The 20587-nt window shown below is 39.4% G+C and overlaps 1 protein-coding gene across 8 annotated transcripts in view; it reads left to right on the top strand.

Moving 5' to 3' along the window:
• Positions 1-20587, top strand: part of agrn (agrin) — a 186360-nt gene that overhangs the window by 146768 nt on the left and 19005 nt on the right. For 5 of the 8 annotated variants that reach the window (XM_077609141.1, XM_077609116.1, XM_077609097.1 and 2 more), the window contains 11 exons: positions 160-274; positions 1459-1578; positions 2752-3111; positions 3488-3680; positions 5817-6032; positions 7113-7342; positions 9285-9419; positions 13781-13871; positions 13967-14131; positions 14268-14379; positions 18983-18994. In XM_077609141.1, coding sequence (XP_077465267.1) covers positions 160-274; positions 1459-1578; positions 2752-3111; positions 3488-3680; positions 5817-6032; positions 7113-7342; positions 9285-9419; positions 13781-13871; positions 13967-14131; positions 14268-14379; positions 18983-18994 — 1749 coding nt within the window. The remainder of the gene's footprint in view (positions 1-159; positions 275-1458; positions 1579-2751; positions 3112-3487; positions 3681-5816; positions 6033-7112; positions 7343-9284; positions 9420-13780; positions 13872-13966; positions 14132-14267; positions 14380-18982; positions 18995-20587) is intronic. The other 3 variants (XM_077609107.1, XM_077609125.1, XM_077609156.1) reach the window with 1 other exon arrangement.

Here is a 20587-nt window from a genome sequence, read left to right as displayed (position 1 = left end):
AGGACCCTGACGCACACCTTCTAGCAGATGGAGTACACTTTTTGAGAAATGAAATTGGTTTAGTGATAGGTTGGCACTTGCTGCTAGCCCCATTCATTATCCTTTCACCATGTCCATTTTCCCCCTCTCACCCTCTTAATCTTCCTTTCTTTTATTTAGCTCAATGACCTATTCAGGAAGTCAGAGGTTCGCAGGGACTTCATGAGTGTTCGTGTCCGCAACCTGGCGCCCAGTAACTCCATCCTGGCCTTTGTAGAGGCTAATTTCAAACCAGGTAAGAGCACAATTGACCTTAAAAGTCAAGATAAGCACTAATGTAGTGAAATTAGGTAGACGGTCGAGTAAAACATGGACCAAATTCATTATGAATAGCACTAAAATATATATATTTATATATATATATATATATATATATATATATATATATATATATATATATATATATATATATATATATATATATATATATACATATATATATATATATATATACATATATATATATATATATATATATATATATATATATATATATATATATATATATATTTGGTTTATGTACAGTCGAGACTCACACATTTATTGGTTTCACAATCACAATTTCAATCTTAGTCTAAACATTTTTTTTATGTCCATAATGCAAAATTTGGTGAACCGGCTCTGGCAAAATTCTCACAGTCGGGATTTCAGATTTCAAAGCACGTCTTTCTTACCTTGACAAAGGCACAGTAATGTTTTTAGATAATTGTAAGTATGCTTTGGAACACTATTGCAGTGTTTTGAAATCATTGTTTGATGTGTTATTTTGCTGAAACTTGTAACAACGTTTTGGGTGCCTCATTTACAGTTTCTTCAGTAAGTCTGGTCCCTATTTCGATGGATATCTGAGACTTTATCTGGACTTTACTGAATCAAATGCTACAACACCGGATTTTATCCTTTGCCTGTTAATGTTCCATTTTTAAAAAATTGCATAATTCATAAAAATCAAAGGTAGCTTAGTCATCCCGAGTCTTGCTTTTAACATTCTTAAATCTAACAGTTAAAAATGCCAACTTTCAAAGTGTGAAATGTATGACCTAAAGATTCCATTTTATACGACAAAAACCCCATCCTGCCCTCCATCAACTGTCTTTTATTTTCATTTATGAACTGCGTTTAGCGTCCTTCATCCCCGTCATACGGGCTAAGGGCCATCGTTAAAGGCTTTGTCCTCCATGGCCAGTAAAGAAAACATCTGTGTCAAACATTATGATGCCAATTCATCTGGAACATGAAAAAAAACGTAGGCCGGGGTGCAGGTGGAGGACAAGTGGTCCCTCCAGACCCTTGCTGCTGTCACTAGCTGGGTTTTTCTGTATATATCCACTGTCGGGCTAAAGAAGTACAAGTCCTGAGTGTTCCGTAGTGCTCCTTTGAGGTCTTGCCCTAAGTGGATGTGCCTTTTGTTTATTACAGATACAAGATACACAGTAGAGGACATTGAGGGAGCGCTGCTTAAACAGCTGAAGGTCTCCAAGGAAACAAGCATCACAGTGAAGAAGCCGGTGGATGAAAATATTCGCTTCAACAACTATGGTAATTGATTAAGTAGTGTGAAGAAGTAAATGAATAGTGTAGTTATTCAAGAGGTGTTGTTACTTCGGGGGTAATGCAACATTACAATAAAGCTATGATTAAAAGTCTAAATGGGTTTATAGTCTAGACCAGGGATAGGGAACCTATGGCTCGGGAGCCACGTGTGGCTCTTTTGATGGGTGCATATGGCTCTGAGCTAAAATATGGAAATCGGTGGTGAGAGAGCCGAGTCCCGAACGCACCGATAGGAACGTCGCGTCGGCACTGTGACGTTGTTTTTTTCTTCGTTAGAGTCTTCTGCACCCATTCTCTCATTGAACTCATTGATATTCATTGATTAGCAACAACGTAACAATGTTGTCAAAAGAATTCAGAGACTTTTTGTACTTTAAAAGTGGTAAAATGACAAAAAAAAATCCCACATTTTCATGTATTTTGACTTTTAAATTGTGAGTATGGCTCTCAAGGAATAACATTTGAAAATAGGAATTGTTTATGGCTCTCTCTTTCAAAAAGTTTCCCGACCCCTGGTCTAGATGTACATTTAGTGATAATGTCATATATCTGGGTAAATCGTTAGTAAACTGGATGAAGTGATTTACAATAGTTTAACAGGCGACACGGTGGGAGAGGGTTAGCGCGTCTGCCTTACAGTTCTGACATCAACGATTGAATCCCTGGTGGACCCAAACTTTGTGTGTGGAGTTTGCATGTTCTCCCCTTGCCATGCCAAAAATGTGCATGGTTGGCTGCTTTAGCACTCTAAATTGTCCTTAGGTATGAGTATGTGCGTGAATGGTTGTTTGTCTCATTGTGACCTGAGATTGCCCGGCAACCAATTTAGGGTATTCAACACCTACTTCCCAAAAATTGGCTGTGATGGGCTCCAGCACCCCCACGAACCTTGTGAGAAGTGTGGTGAAAGCTTTAAATCTCATTATACTTGTATAACGACAATACAAGCATTCAATTCAATTCAACCAGTTTAATTAATGTTTTAAGACTGAACCCTTCTTAGCAGTTTATTAGGCAATAAAAACTGATGACTACTACCTAAGCAATACCCTTTATACAGGTTGGGTAGTACACATTTTCAACGGTAATATCAATGTCAAGAATCTACATTGTTTTTGACTACAGCAATGCATTACTAATCATCCTTTTCATTGACAGGCCGATCATCCATGCCCTTCTTGACCACCACCACTGCATCGGTCACCACGCATGCTCCTATCACCACCACCAGGCACCTGGTGACGTCCCCCTATATCACCCGTCGGCCCCCGGGAACAACACGAAGGGCTGGCAGACGTACAACCACGACAACAGCACCCATTAGCACCCCGAGCTTTATCACAACCACAACTGCAATGCCGGCAATCACCACCGTCGCCCATGTTCGGGACAAACTGCACAAACACCAGACACTTTGCAATTCTCACCCCTGCCTCCATGGAGGAACCTGTGAGGAAGAAGGCAATGACTTCAGTTGCAAGTGCCCTGCTGGGCGAGGAGGATCTGTGTGTGAAAAAGGTAAAGTTTTGTTTTATCAATTGTTTAATATTCCTGTCTTTTATTCTTATTTCCTGTGAATACAATGAGAATTTCCAAAGGAACTATTGAATGCCCAATAGTAGAAAAAATGAAGAAAAAAAACACTTTTGGAGTGACAAACACACTGGGATTAAGAACTATTATAATTTGAAGGGGGGGAAAAGGTCATTTGTTTAGGATTTTTGTATGTTTTTTACTTTGCTTCAGTATAATGTTGACTGGCAAATAGTATATATTTGTTAAAAAAATGTCTTTCTCAACAGCAGCAATATGGGGGTAGGACACTTATATAAATAAAGAAAAATCTGCTTTCTATCAAATCTTTTTTACAGCAATGACCTTTGTTCCCCCACAGTGATCAAGTACTTTATCCCGTCGTTCGGAGGCCAGTCCTACTTGGCCTTCCAAACCATGAGCGCCTACCACACTGTCCGGATTGCCATGGAGTTCAGAGCATCCGAGATGACGGGTATCCTCCTTTACAATGGCCAGGAGAACAAGAAAGACTTCATTTCTCTAGCTGTGGTGAATGGCAATGTGGAGCTCAGGTAACCACTGATTTCGTGAGTAACTCATACATTTCTGATTTCTGCTGAACTACAAACGCCAAATGAAAAAGGGGTGTCCAAACATGGATGTATTAGGATTGGATATAAAATGTCCTTTAATTCTTAAAAAGCATGTCCCAGACCTAAGAGGATACATCATTTATCCTGTAACATTCAATTAATTATTTCTGTTTAGGAATTAAGTTCCCATACAAAATAATCCGTCAATGACTTGTGTTCAACCTTAGCGCTTTTATGATAGATGTGAAATGCTTCAAAATCCTAGCGACGGAACGTGGACGATAACAATGCCTTTGGCTTTCAGTAAAGCTAAGAATAAAAACAAATATGAGACAGTGGTGGTGATTAGGCAACATGCAAACAACACTGGCGAGAATCTATAAATATTGACAAAGGAGGTTCTTTGTGGATCTGCAGGTTAAAGCTGTGAAAGCAAAGCTATTCATAATCGTGTTTGGGGAGATAAACATGTTGGGCGCTATTTTCATGTGCTGTGCAAAACCCCGACTGAGGCAAGGCTGCACCAAGTCAATGAGGTTTTTAGTCCATCGTTTGGTATTTTGGTGGACTTGCACGACCATAAATAAATAGGAATAAACGCGAGATACAGCAGAAGAAGAAGCGTGTATACGCACATCGTCCCCGTTTCCCAATCAGAATAAATGTTCTTATCCCCTTTTAAAGTTACCATACTTGTGTCGGCAGTCACAACATGGCGAGACAAGATAAATGTTAAAGGAGCGATTCTATCGTACTGGAGGTCCAAGTGTTATTTAGAAACTGCCAGCAGACCTCTACAGGTAAATTGGCTTTTAAGGAAATCACAAATATTTGACGTGCTTTTTTTAGGCCAGAGTGTAGTGACCGAACACTTGTTAAATCCAAATGATAGTAATATTCTTCTTACACTAATGATCAATACGCAAGTAGTTTTATTATCGATCTCGCCAATGCCCAGTCAGAGCAAAATGTCACCCAGAATTGAAACGTATTGCCTTTGACAGTGGTTGATATCTAATCCATTTGTACTGAGAGGTCTGGCAGTGAATGATTGAGTTTTAGTGTCATTGACAGTGATAGGCATCCAATATTTATTTTATCCAGAGGAATCTCAAATTGGACATTTATCGTGGTGCAGAGCCAAGGAAAAAAATACTCCAACTAGAACAGCTTGAAAATGAACATCCTGGGCATTTTCAATACAAATTATATAGCAAATGCAATTAAAGAAAAAACATCAGAGATTATGAGGAAGATATTTTTTTCAAATGGATGAAAGGGGACCTTCAAATGAAATTTCCTCTTCAATGTATCCCATGCTGTCTGCTGAAATCCCTTTTTTTCTTCACCCCGTTCCAAGTGCAATTAAAATGAAAGTAATCAAGATAGATTAGTTTCCTGTCATTTCAAAATGGAGCTCAATTATATAAATATAGCAGTGAAGGGACCTCAATGCTCTGCAAATCTAAGTCATAAGGAAATGAAAAATATATTTGTGGCAAGGAAAGATTTAGATATCTAAATTAATATTTAAATGTGCGCATGGATGACAGTACCTTCTGTATCCATTTTACCTTTCAAGAGCTAATTATAGATGAAACATTGATTCACAAGGAGACTATGAAAGATATATTACTACATATTGAGAGTAATCGCATCATTACTGGAATAACATTTTCAATAGCAATTCCTTCTCCCAAAGCCAGCGCTTTATTTTCTCAGGTTGTGCAGCTGCCCTGAAACATAAAAAACAGCTCAAATGATTTCTGTACCAGCCTTAGCCTTGCTGCACTTGTTTGGGAATTGGGCATCTGAGCGTTCTGGCATATCAAGGATTTGCCCTTGTATATACTCCCGGCAGGTTCACACTTTTGTGACACAAAATCGGTGTAAAGGGTACGCCATCAGAAACTAAGTCTAATTTGTTTGCTTAGTATTCACACTGTCAAATTCATGAAGAAGTCACGCAACTACTGGATCGGATCCAAACTTGTGACCGAATCCCATACTCTCGAATACTCCAAAAATAGTCGTAGCAGATCTGGACATCACTAGTTGTAACCGGTAGTGGAGAAAGTATTTGACTGATAGTCTCACATGCTCCATTTTCCTCAGGTTCAATACAGGTTCAGGTACAGGCATCGTGGTCAGCAATGTTGAAATCACTCCAGGCCGATGGCATCAGCTGGTAGTAACCCGCAATCGACGTCTCGCCATGCTGAGCGTGGACAACGAGCCACACGTGGAGGGCGAAAGTCCACGTGGAACTGATGGACTCAACCTAGACACCAATCTGTTCATTGGAGGAGTACCTGAAGAAATGACACAAGAGTAAGTGTTTGACATTTGTTCCGTAGAAACAATATTTGTGAGAGATAGAAGACACAAACAATATTTTTTTTGACTGAAAGCTATGACTAAGGTAATCTTTAATTTGGAGCTTCTTCGAATGGAAATTCTCATCGTAACCTCTCTTTCCATACTACACTCATCACATCCACTTTTCGATCTTTGTCAATCTTGCAAATGAATTCTGACTTCAGTGTGGAATCTTCTACCATGTCTTAATTTGAAGGCTGTAATTATTGGGGAGTTTATAGTAATGTAGTGAAGAAGATCAATTTTGACATTTGCATTATGAAGTACGCTCTGACAAGGAGCTGCTCTCTACACAGACAAGTAATAATGCGAGACAGGTAATATCATAATATTTATACTTGAATGCATTGGTTGTAGACAAACATAATGTATCCCCCCTGGACCCCACACATTCTTATATTTTTGACTGACTAGAAAGCAATAAAATTGCTGTATTGCCCCTCCATCAACCGGAACGCCATGCAGAATATCAAGTATTTGGGGGCTGATAAAATGAAGAGACAGCATGTTTGGTTTATGTCAAGATCTCAGTTACTAAAAAACACATAAAATGCCAATGTGTTTTGAGTAGAACTTGGGCTTCCATCCATCCTTTTCCTGTTGAGGGCTGCAGACGCCTGAACCTATCCTAGTTTAATAAGACTAACAGTCAGACTACACCCTTGACAGTCATTCACAAAGCACATGCGTATAGAGCGACAACCATTCACTCTGACATTCATACGATCACTTCAACAGGACAGATTCCACATTTCCTGCACCAATATCAGGTGAGCGTACCACACCATTATACGGGACTGTCACAAGTTGTACACAGCCATTAATTTTATATGCTCTTAGTTCACTTACACATACTAGGACCTCATACAGTATTAGTTATTCTATGAGACATGAGCGTATTAAATCAACATCCAAATGAAATGATCCTTTTCAAGTTCATTGGTTTCCAAGGGATCATTAGTTTCCTAGTTGTAGTTTTAAAACTGTTCTGGTTTTAGTGTGGTGTGATGACCTATTCTCTCGCCTCTGCAGTGTAAGGGAGAGGACTGGTGTAGCCTCAGGTCTTGTGGGCTGCATTCGTCTGCTGGATGTCAACAACCGGGTGCTCAACCTCCAAGAGAATGGCGTTGATAATCTCTATGGCAGTGGTGTGGGCGAATGTGGCAACAACCCCTGCCTGCCAAACCCCTGTAAGCATGGTGCCACATGTCAGGTCAAAGAGGCAGAGATGTTCCACTGCCAGTGCAGAAAAGGATTCTGGGGTAAGTTGACAACTGGGAAACACTAACACTGACGAAAGCGAACATCTTTTTTTAATGCATTCAGCCCCTCAATTAGGGTAAACGAATTTAGGTGATACACTGTATTTTCAGGACTATAAGTCAAACTTCTTAGTTTTGCTGGGCTTGCGACTAATTTTTTTTTTTTTTTAACTCTGTTCGCCAACAGCTTTTAATGTTGTTTTTAGACATTAGTTGTCCATAAAACTGTAAATATGTTACATTAACAGATATTTCTTTTGTCTTTTGTTCCTTATTTTAGTGTTACTTTATCTATGTTTTTGATCAATTACAAAACTAGAGGAAGCCTTGAACTGGTTGCTAGCCAATCGCACAGCACGACACAAACAACAACACACATTCACATTCACACCTAAAGACTATTTGAGCAGTCCAATTAGCCTAACCTGCATATTTATGGGATGTGAGGGGAAACTGGTGTGCCCAGAGGAACACTTCATCTCATAACTGGGATTTTATCGTATTTTATTTTTGTCCAATTACACAGACTAAATATAGAGTATTAAGAAAAAGATCTGATTATTGTCATGTCAAGGCATTTTCCAGGCACCAAGTACACATATAAGTTCCTAAAACAACAGAATGAAGATTCACATTCTTATTTATTTATTCATTTATGTCCTTTATGGATGCTTCTCATTATCAATGCTACAAGAGTTCAGTGTAACAGTTTAAGACCAAGTCCAAAGGATTCTTGGGAGCAGCAAGTCAAATCCTTTAGTTGTTGTTGCTTGCGAATGCAATGTTATGTTCTCCAGCTGTTGCAGTTTATCTTTGAGTATGAAATATTCCTTTAACTTCATGTAATAATAATACTTCCCTTATCAAATCCTGGTGGAACGACATTGACAATTTTCCCTCACTAAAGGATTTCGCTGTCATCTTGTCATGCTGATAAATCCCAAATGAGATTGACATTGCCCCAACTACACTGATGCCGAAGGTCTGTTGGTGAACACCATCAGGTCATTCGGCTCGTCCGGCAACTCGGACATAAGATAGTAAATGTTAAGTCTGAGCAGAAACAGGAAGGTTCACCAAATGCTCAGTAATTGGCCTTTGGCCTAGCTCTACCTCAACATCCCTTCTTGTTGTTTCTCTCCCCGCAGCTGATGCCAACTAACAAGCAGCTCAGAGAGAACACAGTTAAGAGTAGACAGCAGGGCAAGCTAATCATGTGTGCCTCACTGGTTGCTCTGTGGCTTACAGCAGAAAGTTTCTCACCAAGTTAATTGTTAGGGTAAACTTTTGTGCCTTAATCTTAAAGCAGTTTAAACCCACAGTGGGCCGTGGGTGGTTCAAATCCATTTGAACCGAATCCACTCCCACCTCAATAAGGCTTCGTAGAGAAACTAACATTCCAAACAGGGTGCTGCCATTAAATGCAGTATTTAGTTAATTCATTAATTAAAAAGTAGTCTAGATGGTGGAAGTAGGATACAATTGAGCCCAAATCACTTAATGGCTTTTAGGAAATTAGTTGGTTACCTCTCCTTCAGTTGTATACATTACGCTGGAAGAATTTCATCAGCAATGTTTGCTCGAGGGTTAAACATAATCTGTTCATTTTCCTGTTTTAGCACATCAAGGTCTGTTTACTTTATCACCACAGGCCTATGACATGAGCCCATACTTATTTAGAAGTTCGTCTGGTTCTGTTATTGTATAAAGCATGACCCTGAAATAGAGTCAGTGAAGGCCTTGAGATATTTTGCTTTGAGCATAAGTAAACATTTGTCCTAAGGAAGAGGTACACGAAAAATAATTATATCAAAAACAGCAGTGAGGGAAAATAGCAAACCCAGCACCCCTTTACAGAGAAAATCCCCCCTACTTTTAAGCCTCATATTTTGCCCTAAATAGGTTTTTTACCCACTCATAATGGATTTTTTTTCATCTGCAGGCCCAACCTGTGCCGACGTTCATGATCCATGCGAGCCCAGCAAATGCCATCCATCTTCTGAGTGCCAGGCACTACCCGAAGGGGGCTACAAATGTGAATGTCCAATGGGACGTGAAGGGAAACACTGTGAAATAGGTAATGTACATATGATTGTCCATCTCACTCAAGTAACCGTAGTAGTAGCAACTTTTTCATCAAATAAGTTTAGTTTTAATACATTATTGTCCGTAATGTTCTTCGCCTTTTCATTTTCTCCTAAATACTACTTCATTATGGTTTGTAGAATTGTTTTAAGACTTTTAATAGAAGTTTCTCAACCCACACTTTTGTTTTTCTCTTTGAGTGTCCTTGGTTTGCCAGTTTGAATTCACTGGGGGCTCATACTACAGTATGTTGTTACACATTGTTCCAGTTGCCTCGCTGCCACAGCTATAACGGCCCTACACACCCAGTTTAAAACTGAGCAAGACTGATTGGCGAAAAACTCAACATTTCTCAAGACATGCCATTTACCTCTTCTGTATCCCTCATGGTTTTGCCTTATGGTCTGCCCAGCCTGTGACATTTCCATCCATTTTGAATCCAAACGCAAGATCAAACACACAGACCATAAAGGGGAAATGGTGTGAACCCTCAGGGTTGGTGAGCATCAGAGCTGTGGGTTGAAACTGCGGAAGGCCTACCGCAAAATGATTGGCCCCACTGGGCCATCCTCTGCATCAACTGCATTGGTTGTTAGTGAACAGCAGCATTCTTCTGTTTGCCCGCAGGTGTCATGTTGAAGCAGTGTGTTGCTAGAGAAATAGCCTTTATTCATTCATTTTACGTGCTGCTTATCCTGACAAGGGTCACGTGGTGTGCTGGAGCATATCCCAGCCAACTGTGGGCACCAGGAGGGGGACACCCTGAATTGGTGCCCAGCCAATTTCAGGTCACAGGGGGATGTGCAACCTTTCACGCTGACACTCATACCTCAGAGCAATTTAGAGTCTTCAACCAACCTAGCATAGTTTGGGAGATCTGGGAATAAACCGGAATTCCCAGGGAAACCCACACAAGCCCAGGGAGAACATGCAAACTCCATACAGAAAGGTCCTGGAATTGAAGCCGTGATCTCAAAACTGTGAGGCCGACGCGCTAAAATCTCGCCCACCAGGTCGCTCTAAAAATAGCATGAGAGGAAAAAATCTCGACATCATGCATAATGTATAACTCCGGAAACAGTTTTTCTTTTGGTAGGGTTGTCATTGTAAAGCTAGTTGACCTTTTTGATCTCTATATATATTAAACTGTGGCCTTCGCAAAGGCTTTATACAGTCCTGTGCACATTATTATCAAAAGAGAAACATGAAGCCTTTGGGAATTCAGAAAATCAAAAGGAATAGTGCGAGTCCTGTTAGCAGGTGAATCAAATCAAATAGATGGAGTTGAAGCAAAATCAATGATCTCCCCTTGAGAGTGACTCCCATTCCAATAGGGGATTTTTATTTATTTATTTATTTTTACACGGGAATCAATGAGATGAATAATCGCATCAGTCGTCCCCGACTTCTGTGATTAATGGGGGTGTCAGTTAGCACTAGACGGGCTCTCACAGATAAGGCAGGTAGAGAGTGGACAAAAGCCCCTGACAACTGCGCTGACAGCAGTAAAAAGACAGGCAGTTTTCACACATAAAAAGGGTGTAAAACTTAAGGAGTGTATCATAATTGCATTCACGCAAAGCTTGACATTTCAATGCCAAAGGGCTGGATTAGAATTTGCCAGTTGAGATTAGTTTGATCAGATAGTGATGAGGACAAATATTGAGAGTTCATATTACTTAAAATAAATGAGCATTAGTAGGACTTTCACTAGAAATTGTTATCTCCTCCCAAGTGACCCTTGAATGCAGACAGGTTTTGTTCACTTAAGTAAATCAAAATCAAACTGGGTCAATAACTGGTTTGTGCATCACAGTTTAGAAAACCCCAGATGCTATGCAAATATATCATGTTTTGGGTGTGACAGTAAAGGAATGGGATCAGTTTGGACGATGTCTAAGTATTATGAATTGTGTTAACCAGTTAACCACTGTGTGCGGTGGATTGGTTGCCGCTCTTTTGGTCACCGTCTTTTGGTCGCCGGTCTTTTGGTCGCCCCGACTGCGACAACGGGCGACCAAAAGACCGGTGACCAAAAGACCGGTGACCAAAAGACCGGCGACAAAACAAGGTAAAACAACATGGTCTACGCATCAATAAAAGCCAACAATGGCCATGAGCAGTTTCACTGAGCCGACGTGTGAGTGTATAAGAGTTTGTATGTACATGCGTTGTCCCTTTAAGAAGCTACGTCAGTCAGGGTCTTAACAAGTTCTCCAACAAAAAACAATAAAAGTCCGGGAAATTTGGAGCTTTTCTTTAGCCTAATATTTACTAGGGCATTAAATATGACTAAATAGTAATTCACAGTTTGTATTTAGGGAATTTGAGCAACGATTTAAATGGTAATTATAACTTACATACCGGGCGACCAAAAGACCGGCGACCAATCGACCGTGTACCCCATGGTGGGTAACGGTACACGGTCGATTGGTCGCCATTCTTTTGGTCGCCGATCTCCTGGTCGCCGGTCTTTTGGTCGCCCGGAAGGTAAGTGATAATTACTATTTAAATCGTTGCTCAAATTCCCTAAATACAAATTGCAAATTACTATTTAGTAATGATGTTAAGGATAGTGACAATACCGATACGATATTCCACACCTATATTGTCTATTTTTCTAATAGGGTGCAGCTTTAGTATAATTTTTTTTACAGACCTGACAAAGCACTCAAAGACACAGTGCAAGGAATACAAGGTTTTTTTGTTGAAATTGCGACTCTAAACACATGAATGGAATCCAAAAGGAATACAGACCCTCATATAATTTTTTTCCAGGGCTTGTTTCTGAGAATTGTACTCATTAATTGTCCATTATTTGGGCATCTTGTTTTACAATTTCCCAACAGCAATTTAACAATTCAAAGATAGCAAAGCCCCAATATATTATTCTACGAAAAATTGCAATAGAAGATGATTCAGCTTCAAAAAGTGTCCAAATCAAATATAAGGATGTACAAATTTTTGTACAGTGTGTCAGTCATCACAATTTGGAAAAAGAAATGTGACATGATTCATTGCTAGGGGGAGTTCTTCAACTCTGGAGCTATGTTAAGAGAAGAACCAGTTTATCATTGTGTCAACTCTTAGTCACAATGCAAGGAACATGAACATGAAGAGCAGTTGTGTCACACGGTCCGACTAAAGATTTTTGAATACATTGCTCGGAGTTCCAAACCGTCATCTTCATAAAACATTCCTTTTATTCCGCTTTTTCTGACAGAAAGAAAAATCTAAACAAAAAAGTCATTTCTTCACTCTTTGTTTTCTGAAACAGTTCCAAGCATCTCAGCTCACTATTAATAGAGATGAGTTACATGCTTGACAGTTGTCTACGCAAGTTCCCAGCTGGCGTGCGTCATCAAAATTCTGTCTTTTGGAACAACATCTAATTAGCTTTCTCATCTCAGCGTGCCTGACCCAACACGGTTACTAATTTCAGCCCGTTACAAATCACACTGTAGGTGTGTAGCTTATTCAACATTGTGGGTGCATCTTGTTGGAAGAACACAGCTAAACACTTACCCTCCGGTTGCACTTGATTGCTCAGCTAATGTCAAGCCATATCATCTTCTTTTTCTTCTTTTTTCTGAGCCAGGAACAGAACGTCCTGCAGATAGAGCGTCATCTATTTCTAAAGAAAAGCCTGCCAAAATACCCATTCTTTCCATTGGCATTTCACATGCCCTTGATGGTTGTTTGTGAGACTGTCACCATGGCAGGCTGCTGTCTTATTTGTGCCTGTGTTATTTTTTTCTAAAATGATTGGATTTGTATTTTTTATACACGTCAACATTTTTTTTAAAATGTGTTATTGTTCAAGGATGTTCCCGTTATATTTTGTTTAGACACCTATAAATGAATGTTTGAGGTATAATTTAATTTCAGATTAAGTAAGTTACAAGGCATCCCCCGGTGGGGAGTGGTTAGCGCGTCGGCTTCACAATTCTGGGGTCGAAGGTTCGATCCCAGGTCACTGTGTGGAGTTTTCATGTTATCCCTGTTTTCTCCAGCAATTTCGGTTTACTCCCACATTCCAAAAGCATGCATGGTAGGCTGGTTGAACACTCTAAATTGCGCCAAGATGAGAGTGAGTGTGAATGGTTGTCAGTCTCCTGGTGCCCGTATTTGGCTGGGATGTGCTCCAGCACCCCCGCGACCCTTGTGAGGATAAGCAGTTTGGAAAATGAATACGTTTCAAAAAGCTATTACATATAAGACTTCAATTTTGAAAATGTATGATTTTTCGGGAGAAAATTTTGGAATAATGTAAGAAACAAGTAATTTGTTGTAGTTTTGTAATGGTTAAATGCAAAAGCTGTTGCATGCTGATCAATTTTTGGGGGCTTTCAGTCGCTGCAAGGAGAGGAGCATACATGCCACTGTTCAATGGAGACTCCTACTTAGAGCTCAAGGGGCTGCATCTTTACGGACATGATCTTCGGTGAGTTTATTTTTTTACAATCAAGTTTTGGGGTTTTTTTTAAACAGGGGCAAGTGTTGTGCATGTTTGATCTCTTTGACACGCTTTGTCTCCAGTCAAAAAGTCAGCATGACAGTGGTTCTCATGGCCAACGATTCCAATGGCCTCATCTTTTACAACGGGCAAAAAACTGACGGGAAAGGAGATTTCATCTCTTTGTCTATCAATGAGGGAATCCTGGAGTTCCGATATGATCTTGGCAAGGGGCCGGCTACTATCAGGTTGGCAGAAATTGATTAAGCTTTTAATAGGCAGATACAGTTGCAGTAAACCCAGTTGTGACAATCTATTATTAAAGTGTACATTTTCTAGCAATACTTTTCCAGTTGTTTACGAACCAATGTGTTTGTGATCCAGGAGTAAAGAACCTATCACACTCCATACATGGAACACCATCAGCTTGGAGCGCTCCAATCGTAAAGGAGAGATCATGGTAAATAAGAAGGATGCCGTCCGAGGAGAGGCGCCGGTAAGTGTATACATAGTAGCTAGCTCAACAAGCTCTGCCTAATGTTGTCTTGCTTTTAGCATGCTGAGCATTTGGGCGTATGTGGTATGCTTTGGCATGCTTAGGGCAGATTCCCCCCTTTTTAGTCCATCAACTGCTCTTCTCACATTATTTCTAAAAAGCCCCACTGTCCATTATAATGTGCTTGTATTTTCCTTGTGCTTGATTTTTTTTTCTCAGAATCTTATTTTTCTGTGGAAAAAAAACGTCAGTAAAATCCATTCATTTACGGAAGTTGCCAGCCAATGTGGGGGCTGACATTTTATTAATGCCAGTCCTATTTTAGAGTATAGTCAAATCAAAATGTCAACTCTACTTACATTTGGCAGCATGTATCTTTTTGTATAACTATTCCCTATCTTCTTTCTTCCTCTCTGACCCCAAAACGTATTTTCATCAAGTGTATTCTCTGAATAAAAAATGCAATCTCAACATCCACAAACAGCAGCTAAACAGCACTAAAAATGGGGTGTGGTGGGTCCTCTTTTTCTGGGCCAATCAAAATGCGAGTAAGCCAAATTTCCTTCATTTCCCTGTGATGTCCGTTATGGCCATTGTCCCAATGTGTCTGTCTATCACATGCAGGTCGTTTATATTAGGTTTGGTCTGCTTGTGAGCCGTATGTTTGACACGTACTCACTGCTCTTTTTAATTAGCAAGTTAGGATATATGTTTAAGTGCCATGTAAGCACAATGGATGATACTTTGTTAAGGAATTCACATCATCAGCAGCCTCTGTGACTTTTTGCTGAAAAATGAGTCTGACATCCATCAAAGTGAGCTAAAGCTATAGATATGAAGGGACTTTTTTGACAAGCTGCCTTGATTCCAGGAGCCTTGTAATTCTTGGTCAGCCTTTCATTTTACTTGGGTAACTTTGACACCCCAAAGAAAAATAGCTACGGGTGTACATCCTCACTTCAAACAGATTCAGAAGCAGATAGCAGCATAACCAATGTCTTTAGCACAACCGAACAGGTGCATAGTTTGAAACGGTGACAAGCCTTATGCCTGATAAGCTGCCATGAGCCTTCCAATTACATTAAAAGGTGTAATTTGCGATTATGAACATGCATTTTGTTAGCTCCCGTCATCTCTTTACAATAAACACAGCAAATTTTCCTCCTCGCTGCTTCCCCACCATCAACTTCTTTCATCATCCATATGGTAATTGTCTCTTACCCCTGCAATAGAGGCAGAAAATCTTAATAGAATAAGGAGAAAGAAACACATAGAAGCCAGTGGAGGATGGTGATGGTCTTTTGGGACAATAATGGATGAGCTGAGGATAGTTAAAGAGCTTTTGAGCCGAGTGACGGAACTCTTCAAATAAAACTGTCTGTCACACAAACACACACCCTGGGTTGGACATATATATTTATATACGTATATCTGCGATATATTGCATGCTGGAAGTGTACATCACATCAAGTACTACTAAAGCTGGCAGCTTGATAAAGCAAATACGTTTAAAAGTACAGATGGAGAAAAAAAAACCTTTTTGTTTCACCTACTCCGTCATGTTTGCACTTCTTTAACTGATGCTTATTGAGCGGTGCAGTTCCGTTTTCCCATATGTGAGGCCTCTTTTCCTTATTACATCTTTTTTAATGGCATGAACTTTCAAACAAATGTTGAAAAAAAGAGGGTTTCACTGTTGTTTGTCAATTTTTCTAATGGTAATATGAATATTTGTGCATGATACAATGCTGCTGTGTGTTGTATTTTTCCAGCTATGGATTATTCACACCTACCCATTATTTTCTAATGTCTTTTGTTTTTTCTAAATAATGCCAGATATTCATTAAAACTCCAATGCATATAAGTACAGTGTAAACCACCATCGAAGGTCAACTATTAATATTACAATTCTGGTCCACCATTACCGTACTCAGAAGCTAATGGAGGATGGGCAACAGATGGCTGGTGTCAATGTGATTCTGGAATTTGGCAATTCCAGTTATATCGTATTAACACGCATGATAAAAATAAAAATTCATGTTTCTCCTTTATTGTTAACATTATACAAAAAATCAGCATTAATTATGCAGCGGCCACAGTTGTACAAAATCCTTTAAAGCAGAACATTTGGCACATAACATGAAAAAATATAGTACATCAGCTATCCTGCAACATCTTCAAATAAAACCTGCTGTTTATTGGCAAAGCATTAAAGAGAGGCAAAGCCTATTTATACACTAAATGTAGGATATTTTCAGGGTTTTTTAGCACTACATTGTACATGATTTATTGCGGTGGATATACTCATCGGACAGCATTCAGATTTTATTCCTCCGTTTTTAATTATGACAGTCATTAATTTAAAAGTTTAGTAGCTTTTCCTCCTCGCTGTATTCAGCAGGACTTTTTCAACACGGCAGCTTTACAGATGTCACATCTTAACGGTTAAGGTAAACATGTCGACATGTCTGATACCACCATGGCACATGGTGGTATCAGATGCCATAGTCAATGTAATTATAGCCACCTTGAGGGACCACCTGTTTTTCTTGACCCAACGGAAGGTGTTTATTCAATAATTTATTTTATCTAGAAGTCGGCAGCAGACCAGTCAATTAATTCAAGCACAGTGTACCGTAGAATTGAGCCAGCAATAATTCAAGGAAATGCACTATGTATGTATATGTACTGTATGTATGCATGGGAAGGAAGACACAAATAGTGTAAATAGAATTATCTTACATGAATACAATAATGCAAATAATAAAAGTGATGTGTGCGCAACATTCGCTGACCAGTAAACCTTTTCGAAAATGAAAACTACTATCCAAGAATTGAATAATGCAAACCGCTACCATGAGTTGTATTTCATTATGTTTCATTAGTATTAGGCTATGTTCACACTACATTTTAATTGTGATTCATTTGCCCTTATGCGATACAATTTTTTTTTCATGCAGTGTGAACAGTGCCATTCCGTTATTTTTTTTTTTTAATTTTTTTTAATGTAATCCTGGGCTCATTCATTGGTGGACAAAAACCAGATATCTATGCAACACATGTAGTATGAACGCCCATTCGTATGAATGCGCGTCATACGCCAAAACAAACAACAAACGTGAACAAACAAAGGCAAAGAAGATACATACAGTGGTACCTCGAGATACGAGCTTAATTCGTTCCGGGACTGAGCTCGTATGTCGATATTCTCGTAACTCGTTAATTCGTTCCAACCCTCTGAAAAAACACCAAAAACAGGATATTGGATTGGAAAAAATGTTTTATTTCTTCTAATTCGCCATCTATTAACAAAGTAACACATAACTAGTGGTTTCATATTACTAAAATGTGTTTAATAGTACTAAAATTATACGGATTTCGAAGGGGGAGAGAGAGAGAGACGGACAGAGAGGGTCGGAGAGGGAGGGGCGCTTTTTGCACGGCAACACGCTCGTTTAATAAAATAAACAAATTTAAATGAACTTGGATTACGATGCAGACTCACTCAAAAATAAATTTAATCTAACCTTACACTAAATTTAATTCTAATTTTCGAAGGGGGGAAAGAGAGAGAGAGATGGACAGAGAGAGGGGGGCAGAGAGGGGGCGCTTTTTTCATGGAAACACGCTCGTTTAATAAGATAAACACATTTAAATGAACTTGGATTACGATGCAGACACTCACAAATAAATTTAATCTAACCTTACACTAAACTTAATTCAAATTTTCGAAGGGGGAAAAGAGAGAGAGACGGACAGAGAGAGGGGGGTGCTTTTTGCACGGCAAAAAAAAACAATGAAAAAAATGCAACGCTCCGCCCAGTGCTCGTACATATCTGTTATACACGAAAGAGATGTGGCAAAAAAGACAGTGCGCTACAATGACAAACATCCTCTCATGTCTTGGCCACCTGTCTTTCTCATATCTCGAAATTTTTCTCGTATCTAGAGAGAATTATTTGCTAGAACTTTTACTCGTATCTTGAAATGCTCGTATGTCGGGGTGCTCGTATGTCGAGTTACCACTGTATCCTTATCATACTACATGTTAAAATAGTGTAGGCTCCAGTAGCATAAAATCTTCAAAATTCTGACAAGGTAGAATATCTGAAGGGACATATATTTACCACCCTAAACACTGCAACACACTTGTCACAATGTGCATGCATGTCGCTTAGCAGAATATCCACACAATGGGAGTGGCATGTTTTTACAAAATGAATGGCTCGGAAAAAAATCGACATTCACAAAATATTCACACTGACGAGACACTGATTGTGTTATGACTTCACTGTATGAATTTCTGCAAGTGTTTATATTTTCAATCACTTTTGCAAGATTTCAGGTATACCTCACTTGTTAGCCATTATTAGGAAAGTCCCGTGAGTACTGTGTTATTGACCCCTGCCATTCAAAAATCTACATTTAAAAAAAATATGAATCATCTTGGGGAATTGGCCTGACTCTGCATGAAAGCGCTTATCGTGTGCATGTTCCTCCTGGCACTGGCATGTCTCACTGTGCACCCTTACCTTTCTTCTAATAACTATATTCCTCCCTATTTTTTGTTTTCTTTTTCTATGATGTGCTGTCTGGATATAAGAAATCACGCAAGGTAATGAGACAAGTCACACCTTAGTCCATGTTTCATTTTGAGCCATTCACTATGTCGTCTCACTCCCACCTCTCTGTGTTATAAAAAAAAACAATTTCTGCAGAGCAGTGGGCAGCTTTGAAGAAAACTTGTCATTTCATAATCCTTGGCGCACACACTCACTGCACTAAAGCAGGGAGCGCTAAAAAAAACACTCACTTTGGCTTTCACCTCAGTCCATCTGCTGCGGGGGCGGATGGGGTGTGAAGGTGGGAGTGCGAAAAGAAGTGGAGGCTGCCTTCGTCGTGCCGCCCATTGTTTCTAAGCGCCAAACAAACGTCTTCATTAGCTGCGTGTAGGTGGGGATATCACATCGTGCCACGCAGCTGTTGACAGAGAAGGCGAAAGACGGTGAAAAATCTATCTGCGGTCTTAGGTGGAGGTAGTGAGGAGCTGCGTTGTTCTTTTGTCACCTGCTCTCATTTGTTTTGTAAACAGGAACAGTCCTCCATTTCAGTACAAATCCTCCTTCACTCACCCCTGCAGCCGAACAGAAGCCTTCCAAATGCTCAGTGAACTTAAACAGGCTACAAACACCCTCAGGAGCCAGTCTTGTCCTTTCACGCTAGAGCCAAAAAAACAGCATGGGAAAACCTAATCTATCGTTCTACAGATTACACATATCCGAGAATTCATTGCATTTAGCCCAAATACAATTCAAATTCGTGCAAGTGCACCCCAACACATAAGGAAAATATACAATGGCATATCTAATAAGAATTGATTCTTGGGCAAGCAATTCTAACATAATGTGTTATTTGAAATAACGATAAAAATATGATGTAATACTGTGTTTCGGTCTATTACCTTTGCCGAGAAAATAATAGATACATTCTTTTTTGTGATTTGTTGAGCAGGGTTAAACATGGTTAACTCATTTCTATGAAAATTCAAAGAGAGGGCAAAGGGGGAGCCAAATCTAATGAAATAATAACAAAGCAATTGCTTGAAGGTTAAAAACAATTTAGGGTCTTTACTTATATATGGATGGCAGATATGTTGATGTAGTTGTTTTTATTTAGTGATCGTATCATCTACTAGAACAGGGGTAGGGAACCTATGGCTCGGGAGCCACATATGGCTCTTTTGATGGGTGCATATGGCTCTCCACTAACCTGTGAGGTAAACTATGGAAACTACTAGTGAGAAAGCGCAGGACTAGGAGCGTTACGTTGGTATTATGGCATTGACACTACCCCCAGCGCCTTATAATCTTTTTTTTTTCATTACACTCTTTAGCATGGATTTTCTCATTGATACCCATTGATTAGCAACGACGTAACAATGTTGTCAAAATAATTCAGAGACTTTTTGTACTTACCTAAAAGTGGTGAAGTGACTAAAAAATGCACACATTTCCATGTATGTTGACTTTTAAATTCGGAGCATGGCTCTCAAGGATTAACATTTAAAAAATATGAATTGTTTATGGCTCTTTCCATCAAAAAGGTTCCCAACCCCTGTTCTAGAAAGTATTTGGGAGTAAGTCATTCATGACGTTGAAATATAATGTAAAGTAACATTTTATTCTGTTAAACATTGACTGTGCAAATT

Source organism: Stigmatopora argus, chromosome 1 (assembly GCF_051989625.1).
Source record: "Stigmatopora argus isolate UIUO_Sarg chromosome 1, RoL_Sarg_1.0, whole genome shotgun sequence".
Taxonomy (NCBI): Eukaryota; Metazoa; Chordata; class Actinopteri; order Syngnathiformes; family Syngnathidae; genus Stigmatopora; species Stigmatopora argus.
Note: the sequence above shows the minus strand (reverse complement) of the source record. Positions and strands in the feature narration are given on the sequence as shown.